This window comes from Simochromis diagramma, unplaced genomic scaffold (genome assembly GCF_900408965.1).
Source record: "Simochromis diagramma unplaced genomic scaffold, fSimDia1.1 OVJJ01000583.1, whole genome shotgun sequence".
NCBI lineage: Eukaryota > Metazoa > Chordata > Actinopteri > Cichliformes > Cichlidae > Simochromis > Simochromis diagramma.
In genome coordinates, this window is record NW_024387285.1 from 251469 (window position 1) to 263191 (window position 11723).

The following is an 11723-nucleotide window of genomic DNA, read 5'->3' on the forward strand; positions in this document are numbered from 1 at the left end:
AATGTAAAACCTCAACCTTTTTCATTTTTACCTAAACCGTGTGCACAAAACTCTGGAGGGATCTATGCTAACGTAGAACCCAGTCAGGACGTCTGCTACTGCTGTTTGCTCGTTTTTGTTTTTTTTATGGGCGATCGTTTTCAGGCTTCAAGCAGCACCATTATACCAACATTTCACATTCAGACATTGTTTTAGGTGTATTTGACCAAAAGTTTGACTGAAAATTCACATGCAAGCTTTTTTTCAAGGCTGTGGTATTTGCCCGCAAACAATACCTTTCAGCTAGCTAAAACAGAATATTATGCTATCAGCGAGCAACATGGCTAATGCCTTTCACACAGCTTTGTCTCAACTCCAAAGAGCCACAGAAGTAAAAGCTCATAATAATAATTGAAACAATCTTCGAAAAAATGACTTACCAAGCATGGCAAACAACTCAAATATGTAGAGCAAAATGTTCTGAAACGGCTTCACTTCAGCTTCGATTGGAGCCGTGCTGGGGGCGGAGTCTGTGAATTTACTCTATTGGTGTCATAGCCCCTGTAGGAGTTCAGAGTTAAGAGGTCAAGAGTTAATGTTTCCATTGTAACACCTCCAGATTTGACATGGAAACACTCGTTTTTAACACTCGATTTTAACTACTATCATTTTACACCTCAGAGTTACATTAAAAGAATGTGACTCTGCTTAGAGTAAAATTAACTCTACTTTTGCAAGAAGACTACTAACACCAAAACATTTAACACTTTTGAATTTGCTGGTTTCAAATGCAGCTGCAGTTAAACCAACAGTTCTTTCTTCAGTCTGCATTCACAAACCCCAGAAGGTATTTAAAAAGCACAAGGAGCAGTATGTATATTTGAATATGCAGTGTATTAATCTGTCCAGATGTCTGAGACCACACAGAAAATCATTCAAATTTAATAAAACATTGAAGTAATCAGACAGTGTTAGAAACATTCAAACCTTGTAAGATGGACATGAAGTTCTTCTGATTCTGAGTTTCTCTGTCGGCATCAGGGCTGGACTGGGGCAAAAATTCGGCCCGGGCATTTTGACTAGAGACCGGCCCACCAGGTATTATAGGAAAAACCATAAAGCCTTTGAATAAAAACAAACGTCGTTGTCACAGTGATGTACACTGTCTTGTTGGTATATATGTATCAGTCTAATAAACTTAAACCTACACCATCCTCCCTATTCTGGTATTCTAAACAGGACCCGAAAGTAGACTGCTTGGTCGAGTTAACCTCCTGAACTATCTACAACACATGGTGAAAACCTGAAATTAAGACAGAGGAGACTAGAGGTGAGACATGATCATTACTGATTACTGATGACAGATTTAGATATATTTTCATAAACCATTCATTTGCCACATCAATAAACAGCACGGCAGGGCAAAATATTTTTCCTAACATGGCAACCTTTAAAAAGTGAAAGGAGACAAAGACAGGTGAGAAAGAATAAAACTTCATTGACTTTTTGATGGCATTTTACACACAGTACTGGTGCAGTATCTAGAAAATGTGGGAAAATACTGGCATCATATACAGTACTTAGTTACTTCTGAAGAAATTGTGATGGGACCCTAAAGAAATTACTATGTACAATAATGGATTTCTATACATTCTATACATTGAGAATAAGAAAGAAAAGTATTTCTTTGTGCCCCCCTCTCCCTGTTAATACCCTACCTGCCCCCTGGCAACACTTTGCTAGACCCGCCCCTGCACAGTTACCAGCTGTCAGCTACATAAAAAAGGATCCTGGTGTTATTAGTCTCTCAGAAACAGTTCATAACTTCCCTTCAACTCATTCATGTCACCTCAAAGGTAAACCTGTTTCTCCATCACCTGTTCAGCTCTGATGATTCAGTAAGGACATCTCCTGGTTTCATCTTCATGTTTCCCTCTCACCACATATCCAAACCGACATCATGACCAGCAGCTTTACAGCTGTGGCTCCAGCAAACATCAGCTGATACTAGAAATTAATATGAAATAAATTCTAACAACAGCTGATCAAGTTTAAAGGCGCTTCTGCTGTTTAACGCGACCTCCGCTGGTTTCCTCTTTCTGGCGCAAAGCGGGAGATAAACAACCAAGAGAGAAAAGCCGATCAGCTGATTATTGATCAGTTTCATGATTGAAGTAGTAGCAGGAGAGGGAGGGGGGGAATGAGAGAAGAAGAGGCAGCTGTGCAGCAAAGATACAGAATAACACCAGCTTTGTGTCTTTTTTTTTCCCTTGTAGCTGAAGTACGGGACAAATCGTGTTTATTTTCAGCTCAATACAAAACGTGTAATAATTTCTCTGAATACCAGAGGATTCTGTTTTTTACAAGACGGTTGGCAACTCTACTACTAACCTTATGAATTAAATAAAGTTCACTATCAGTAACATCATAGCACCACCCAGCTGTATAGAAACTCCGTCATGCTGGCTAGCATGCAGTACGAGTTATTGTAACTGACTGTAAAAAGTCAGCATAACAAAAATAAACTCCACCTAAACTTGGTTTATATCTGACCCAGATAGACTGCAGGTCATAACTTCTTACCTGAAGTCCAGTTCACCTGACACCCGGAACGGTGGCCGCCTTGGGTCTCTGCTCCTCCGCCTCCCCTTTCCCCCATCCACCTGCTGGCCTCCACCACTTGCTAATTTTACTGAACCTGTGAAAGCTCCACCATAGCCACTACCAAACAATTGAGTTATTTTTACACACCGGCCAGCATCTGTCCAATCTGCCACCTTTCACTGTTTACAACGTTACGAAAAAAAGACAACAACAAAAAAACATCGGCCCATTTAAAACGAAAAATTACCATCGGCCCACTGGGCCAGTCCAGCTATACGTATCAGTCAGAACAATAGAGTTTATCAAAAAATACCCAACAACAAGAATAACAGTGGTAGATGCGTAATATTGGGGAAAATTTAAAGTAATTATTGAACGGGAATTGTTTTAGTCAGCCTGATTTTATGTTTCTGGCCAATGAAATATGACTTTTTTTCCTATTCTGAACACAATGATAATAAGCCTGGTTTACAAGCATGATGGCTGTTAAAGCCAACTTTTTATCCTCTCTCTGTCTGTCTTTCTCTCAACCCCATAAGGATCAAGATATTTCGGTAAATGTCTCACAGTACTCTGCGTGACAACATAACCTGCCTGAATGCAGTTCAGGTGGTGTAGTTTATATCCATGGACCCTGCCATGTCCCTCCAGTTGATCAATAAGAAATCCTGCCACCTCAGTCGGATCTGACTCTTTCTCCTGTACGGTCCCATGCGTTTTAGGTTTCTTCTAAGTGTCCGCATGCTTATCACAGTACTGTCCAAACTGCTCAATAACAGCAAGATCTCCCCATGCCTCAGTCCAAGCACGAAATAGAACTTAATGAATTCAGATAAACGAGCCATTTTGTCGCACTCTGATCTGCACTGTCATCCACTTCACTATGTTTTAAGGCAAACAAATATATCGTGTTTGAACAATAAAAGATATGCTATAACGTAAAAACTTTATTGTTCAAACAATATGATTATCACATTTGAACAATATAATATTTATATTGTGAGAACGTGAAAGGCTTTTTGTAATAACGTGATATTATGTTGTTCAAATGTGAAAAGTATATTGTTAGAACAAGTTTTCATGTTATAATGTGATATACCTCTATTTTTCTTTTGCTTGGGTGGCAGCTCTATGCTTCTGTAACTTGATCCAACAAAACTGAAGAACAACATTTTAGCCCTTTTAGATTATTTATAAAGAAAGTCTGCCATATTTCCATATATGTTCCCGACTTTCCAGTAATCAGACCACACACGATACATTAATAGAAGGACATTTTATTTTTATAAAACATTCTTACATAATGACCAACAACTTTTTTATGTTCACTCTGAATTTCCATATGGGAACTATGGTACTGCACGTGTATAGTATCCACCAATAAAATCAGAGTAAAAACTGTTCATAAGTCAATAAAAGTCAATAAAACATTTCCTACCCCTTAAATAATTGTATCAAACTCTATTATAAACACAGCGCTCAAATAAATGCTTACAAAGACACATTAGAAAATAATGTAATAACATCATATCATTTTTTTAAACCCTCAATATCAGTAATTATTATGTGCATGTATTTTGATATTTACCAGTTTTATATCTAAATGTATGTTATCTTATTCTTTACAAACTACATTTTTCAAAGCTATTTTCCTTCCTACTTAACCCTTGTATGGTGTTCGGGTCTGTGAGACCCATGCCATTTAGAGGCTGCTGCCCCTTTAGGTAGTATATACCATCAAAACCTGCAAAATATGGTATAAAGATATTTACACTTGATTATAACTGATTTTATTTTTTTTATAACATTTTATTTTTAAAAAAAATTAGAAGCACATTAATTCATAAATGTGATGAACAAAAGTAAAGGGGAAAATGAACCATGTTTGCTGTTCACATGGCTCGTAACTGGGATGAAGTAAACATCTGAGTAATGTTAATTTCGGTTCTTTTGGATTCTTCAGGGCCAAGAAAGACACAAGGCTCAAAGTGGTGAAACTCAAAAAATATTATCTTTATTTACATATTCCGGAATATGGAGACCTGAGCACACAGCCCCAGGTCTGAAGCACAAACGGAAGCCTAGTTATTTCTATACTTGCTCTCACGTCACACCACACTTTAAGTTTCGATCAAACAGCCTAGTTGGTTTCACTTTCACTTCATTCTAGCTGCGAAAGCATGCAGTTACCTGTCAGCCTGCAACCTAGTTTTAAACTGAAGTCTGGGTCTCTCTTATATAAACCAATAATAATCAGCATATAAGCATTTAAGATTATATATTTATTACCTAACAGAAATTTAACATAAAATTGTTTGATAGTGTTAATTGGAAAGCCAAAACTCTAGCGGGTCCACAAGACCCATGAACATTGGCTGAGTAACAAAAATATGAACACCACACAAGGGTTAGATGAATACGACTTGCAAAGAACAGATCAGAAATTATTATTACAATTATGTTTTTAACCCTGCCATAAAATGTTTGTGGCTCATATAATACAAATCATACAATTAATATTTCAAATACATCATCTGTAGACTGTTCAGTATTTCCAGGTTTGCAGTGGAAATCATTAACAGACAATAATTTGGTGAATTACTTTTACTTTCAAACGGAGAAGATTAATGTCCTTTTATGAGAGCACCACCTGCTGGGCACAATAGTAAAAACACTCACAGTGTAAAAATATGGCTCTAATAATGAACACAGATGTTGGTGTCTTGCTGACACTGCTGCCTTTCCAGAGTCTAAAAATGACAGGTTTCAGCAGTCTTCTTCTTCATTGCAGCAATTTTGCATTTTGCTCCTTTGTTAAGTAAAACAACAAAAGTGGTGCTCTCTCTATCACTCGCCCATTTTTATTTTATGTTCACTTTCAAACACTGGTATGAAACTCATGTGTTCTTCTCTGTTTTACTGCTGCACTGTTTAAAGTCATCAGGCTATGATGCATTTATGCTTTTGTTTATATTCATTTATTTCTTCTTTGTGCTTTTTCTGCATTTCCTCCAATTCTTTCTTCAATCTTTCTTCTTTGTCACTGGAGACCTTGTGCAAATGAGAATACTCATGTTTGGGTTTCTCATGCTTTTGCATTAACATCTTATATGTTTCCTTCAGATCCCTTATCTCTTCATTATATTTCTCTATCAGAGATTCAAAGTCACTGGTGTATTTCTCTTTGAAGTCATTGAGCTCTTCAGCTTGATTTCTGGCCTCGTCTTCATGTTTCTGCTTCATTTGTTTCATTTTTTTCTTGTTGTCATTCTCTAATGCTCTTCTTTTTCCTTCCTCCTGTTCTATTCTGACACAGTCATCTTTTATTCTTCTGTGATAATCTTTTCTTTCCTTTTCATATTTTTCTTTTAGCTTTTTGATTTTCTTATCTTCTGCTTCTCGTCTCTGTTTACTTTCTTTATACCTATTGTACCACCATTCTTTCCTTTCCATCTCCCAGGCCTCTCTCTCTCGTCTCATTTCTTCTCTGTTTTGCTCCAGCTCTCTGATGAGCTCTTCTTTTGATTCAGATTCTATTTGCTTCTCCAAAGTCTCCAGTTTTTGTTTCCATAGTTGTTGTTGAGTTTCTTCCTGTTCTTTCCTCTTTCTGTTTTGATCTTCTCTGATTTTCTGTTCTCTCTCTCTCTCTTTTCGCTCCTGGTTAATGCGTTGCTCCATCTGCTTGAGTTTTTTCAAGCTCTGCTCTTTCTCAGACTCAAATTTAGAGATCTGTTCTTCCATTTCTCTTTTTATTTTTTGCATTTCTTCTTCATGTTTCCTTTTAAGCACCCCCTTCTCTCTTATCATGTCTTCATCCTTCTGTTTCAGCAGCCTCTCCATCTCCTTCTGTATCGCTGCCTCGGCCTCTTGGAACATCTCAGTGGTGTAGTATCCACCATAATTGTCCTTCAACATGGCTTCAATTTTCATCAGCAGGTCTGACACTTGTCTACGGTTTTTTGGATCTTTGTTGTTGAAGACGTGGTATCTGCCTCCACAGTCTTTAATCAGAGTTTTTACAAAATCAGAACAGTCTTCTTCTATGTAACGTTCAATAGTGTCTTCAAGCTCATCTCCTCTGGTGAAGGTAACAATGATGAAGTTTCCTGACTTCTTTCCAAAAATCTCTTTGATCATTTTCACAGTTTCTTCTTCCTCCTCTGTAAATCGACCGATCTGCAGCACCAGTAAGAACACATGAGGTCCAGGAGACAACATGCTGATACAGTTCAGAAGCTCCTGTCGAACTTCATAACTGGACAGTTTTGTGTCAAACAAGCCGGGGGTGTCGACCACAACAACAGGACATCCATCAATCTCTCCTGCTGCTTTCTGACATTCTCTGGTCACAGATTTCTGACTGACTCTGGATAAAAACACCTTTTTGCCCAAAATGGTGTTTGCAGTTGCACTTTTCCCACAACCAGTTTTTCCGAGCAGCACCATCCTGATGGACTGTTCAGTTTGATTTCCATCGTCAGGTCCAGCTTCACTCTTGTGTTTAACTTCCTGCAGTTCAGCATCAACCATCATGAACCTCTCAATCTGAGCTTTGCTGAACATTTCCATTGTGAAGCACTTAGGTCCTTCAGCTCTCATCATTTCCACAGTTTCCAACAGCTCTGCAATCTGTGTCTTGCCCTTGAAAACAACATGTCTTCCTCCCCAACTCTGACAGAGCTCCTGGATGTCCTTGTCTTGTCTTATAAAGTTACCAACAGCTGGATCTGTAGGATCTGAGTCCACAGTGAACAGAATCATGGTGAAGTCATTGACTCGAGAGCTGAATGTGTTCTGGATGGTCTCTAACTCTCTCTTGTCTTCATCAGTGAGGGGAGCCACAGGTAGGACCAGGATGAAGGCATGGACACCCTCAGGATCACAGAGGGAGATACACCTGAGTGATTCCTCCATCACTGCCTCCTGAGGTTTTCCACACAAGGCAGGCAGCTCCACCAGGGAAACCCAACGTCCACACACCTCTCCCTGATGTTTAACACACTCTGATGAGTTGGAGGCTGAATGAAGCTCAGTCTGACCTAAAATGGCCTTGGCTGCTGAAGACTTCCCTGCTCCTCTCCTCCCACACAGAACCAGGTTTAAAGATGGTTTGATGAGTTCTGATTCTATTCTTCTGATCTTTTCAGGTGGTTCTTTTATGTCTTCAGACTTTGGTCTGATGGTCTCTTCGGTGACTGTGAGGAATTTTCCTTTGTTCTCATGCACGATGTTCTCAATCTTCTGCATTAACTGTCGATGATCATTTTCAAACATGTTGTAGTGTCTACCTTCACAATCTCTAAGTAGAGAATTAACTGAACGTCCCATCTTCTCCTCATCTGTGATGATGACCATTGAGTGTTTAAAGGCATCTCCATTAAACACACTCAGGGTCAAACTGAGAGTTTTTCTGCTCTGCACAGTGAAATCAGAAGGTTTCACCATCAGCAGCAGAACGTTTGGTCCAGGAGGACAGAGACTCACACAGCTCTTCATCTCTTTTCTCACTGCTTTCAGAGACGGACTTAAGAAGTCGGGAGTTTTCACTACTGTTAAAGGTTTTCCTCTCCACTCTCCATGGAAAACTTGCCTGTCTGGAGAAAATCCTGAAAAATCGTAATTTTTCTTCACAATAAAGTTACAGAGTTCTGTCTTCTTTGCTGAGTTTCCTCCAAACAGCAACATGCAGAGTCTACGTCCTGTAAAGGAGCAAAGATACAAACAGGAAATTACTCTCAGACAGTCTGACTGATCCTAAAAGCCTTTTGGTCTTTCTTCACTTTTTTCATCTTCAGTAAATGCTGCTTCATGTTTTTGGTGGATCGTTCCTTCTGAGCACTTTAGAAAGTGTCTTTATGTTAAAATATCTACAGATAGAGTTTGGGGGTTTTTTACTTACCAACAGGCTGAGGATCATTCAAAGTAACAGGAGCTTCTTTTCTTTGTTCAGCGCTGGTGTGCTGACAGGTCACATGTGTTCCATTGTTCATTTCTACAATGCGTTCCATGTTTTCTAGTAACTCCCAAATGTTGAGGTTTTCAAGCTGCAATGACTTGTTATTACATCGTCTGATCATTTCCTGTATAGGTGCATGATACATGACACGATGCCGTAAACCTGGACGCCTGGGTGGTGATATCAGAACCAGTGAATGATCAAAGGAATGATCACTGAAGAAGTTCAGGACTCTGCAGAGTCTCGTTTTTTGATGCTCAGTGAAGTCTTCAGGCTGTAGAACCAGCAGGAACACATGAGGTCCAGGATCAGAGAGCCTCACACAGTTGTTCACATGTTCCTTTAATTTCTCCTCAGAGATGTTTGGATGAAGCAGATCTGGTGTATTGATGAGAACTATTTCTTTCCCTTGAATGTGTCCACTGACTCTCACACATCGGTCCAGTTCTTCCTCAGGGTTGAACTTGTTCTCTCTCAGTATAAAGTTTCCCACTGAGCTCCTCTCAGACCAGCTGTTCCCCAGCAGGACAGCTCTGAGCTCAGACACTGAAACGACAGCAAACACAAACACTGAACAAAGAACCTTTCATAGTTAATACAAGCAGCAACAACATTATATCATAGGTTTTAATTAATCTAATTTTAATCATTTTCCACTTGTAACCACTGAGTTGTAATTATTGAAAAATGCGCAAAAATTGTCAGTTTGTTTAAATATGTGTTATTTTTTCTAGTATTTATGGATCATTACTGAGCCATAAATATATATTCACATGTGAGAATACAACATACATTTTGAGAGCTGAAAAATGTCATGGTCCCTGTGTCTCCCCGGCCAGCCCAGTGTGGCCACAAGTGTTTGTTGTTTTGCTCTCCTTGCTCTCTCTCTCTCGTCTGTCTGCCTGGGCGGAGCTCAGATTGGGCGGAGCTCAGATTAGGCTCCCGCCCTTGGGATACGCACCTGCATCTGATCACTGGTGATTTACAGTTTGATCTCTGACTCTTCTTAAGGAGGGGGGCTCTGAGCTACTCGTCGCTGGAATATTGAGTAACTCTCGTTAGTATTGCCTGGCTTCATTGCGATTCTGTTGACCCGTGCTTGCCTTGGATTAATCCTCGTCTCTGTAAATAGGTTTCTCTGGCTCTGCCCTCATTGTGACCCCTGGACCCCGTGGGTGAGAGTGGAGCTGCTTGTGTGGAGATCAGGAGCGATTTCAGCCCATTTTTGGGGGGTGCTGAATGAATCAAAGCACCCCCAAAGATTTCTTACTTTTTTTTGACAATATTTGCTGTTCGTGTGACACGTACTAAAAATATAAAAAGCATACAGTACTTGGTTGAGATGTAACATTTTAACAACAAAAGTATAGATACCCCTCCCATAATGGTTTGTTCCAGCTCGCCTCTCCCCTGCTCTGACTCTAGTGCTCTTGCTGCCAGAGCGATGGTGGCTGAGAGCAGCGGCGTGGAGGTCTGGTTTAAAACAGGACATCTTAGCTGCATTAAACCTTCAGTTACTTTTTATATAGTTGGTAGGAGTCAGACCATGTTTCTTTGTAGCTGAAAAACATTTCACCAGGTAACCTGCAGTGTGGAGAGTGGAGCCAGTACGAAGGCATGTTTCCCAACCTATTGACCCCCAGAACCCTGGTCTATCCCCCCCCCCCCCCCCCCCCCTGTGTATATAGCGCACCAGTGTGGTGAATGAAGAACTTTGAACCGTGTTCTCTCAGTCTGTGCCCGAGTCCGATCCACCGCTGTGACAATAAATAAATGTAACCTCTGTTAAAAGCTCAGTTTTAAATCCACAGTGTCATAATCTGAAGACATTTTTTTTCTCCTTGTTCAGCACAGTTTTCTTTCCTACAGTCTCTTTTGAAAATTGCACCAACTTCATGTCTGTGGCATAGAGCTACATAAGCACTGGTATCCTGAATGTTTGATCTGTTAACATGAAGTTAAGGAGACATTTGATATGCTGTAATCCTCTCCCAGAAATGACCCCCAAAAGTTTACATGAAATAGTTTTCTTCACTTTTCTATACATTATATGAGCTCTAAATGTAAAGAGAGAAAGCAGAATCCGTGCACTAAGAGGTTTTTAATTTTTCCAAACAGGCTTCACACTTCCTGCTATATTTTGTCTTCACCTGCTTCTGTCTAATGTCTTCCACCTTAAATTGCCCAGTTAAAGTTTGCATTAAACATCTTTTCTTTAAAAACTCACTGTAGGGTGGCACAAAATCGATGCTCTTCCTGCGACGTCTGGGAAAAGTGTCTTGTGGTCCTGCAAAGATAAAGAAATAACTCTTCTTTTATTATTATTATTTGTAGTAGTTTATGCACTGAGACGTGTTATCCTGCAATGACTACATCAGATGGAACAAAGCACTTTTAATGTCAACAGCTGTATGAACAGATCACATTAGTTCTGGGAAACTGTCGTCTCGTCTCTCTATGTACTGAACTGTATATAGCAGAGGAAACAAAGTTTACTTTGAAAGATTATTAAATGTGACTGTTAATTTTCAGAAAACACATTCTGACAAATGTTATTGGTTAAACACATTGTTAAAACATGTTACATGCAACACAGCAGCCTGGTTCAGCAAAGACAATCAGATGAGACCTGCTGTAAAATATTCACCTGTAGTCACATCATTTATTCTCCAATCAGACAAATTTCAGATTTCAGCAACAAGGAGAAACCAAGAAACAAATTACTGTCAAAAAGTGCTTGTAGAGGGAGGTAACCCACAGGTCCTGCATGTAAGTGTGACAAAGTAAGACTCACCAAATGCTGCTGCCATGCTGTCATTCAGCTGCAGAACTCACTGTGGAGTTAAAAGAAAAAAAGAACAATGTTCTAAATATTCACAACAAAGTGAACAAAATCTTCTGTCTTCAGAAGCATGACTGCATTTAAAATGTTGCAGAACAGAGCATGCTCATTCCCGATGTATAACATACACATCGGGAATGAGAACACGTCCTGAGGTGTCCCATGAGAACGCAAAATGTTACCTTCCGTGTCCCTATGATACGTGTGGATGGAATCCAATAGGTTGATGCTCCCGGTGGTGACACGTGTTTTCCAGCCTTAACCCTAATTATAACCATAATCGCTAACTTTAACCACAACTGTGTTAAGATAGTGTTTTCCAAAGCGATTCATGATGAGAAA

The 11723-nt window shown here is 39.6% G+C and overlaps 1 protein-coding gene across 1 annotated transcript; it reads right to left on the reverse strand.

Annotated features, from left to right (window-relative positions):
- Window positions 1-3844: 3844 nt before the first annotated feature.
- On the reverse strand, window positions 3845-11443 carry LOC120716185 (GTPase IMAP family member 8-like). Its single transcript, XM_040003620.1, has 4 exons — window positions 11334-11443; window positions 10767-10826; window positions 8483-9085; window positions 3845-8282 (listed from the first exon to the last, which is right to left on the reverse strand). The coding sequence occupies exons 1-4, from the start codon at window positions 11347-11349 to the stop codon at window positions 5524-5526; spliced, it is 3438 nt and encodes a 1145-aa protein (XP_039859554.1). The 5' UTR covers window positions 11350-11443; the 3' UTR covers window positions 3845-5523.
- Between the last annotated feature and the right edge of the window lie 280 nt (window positions 11444-11723).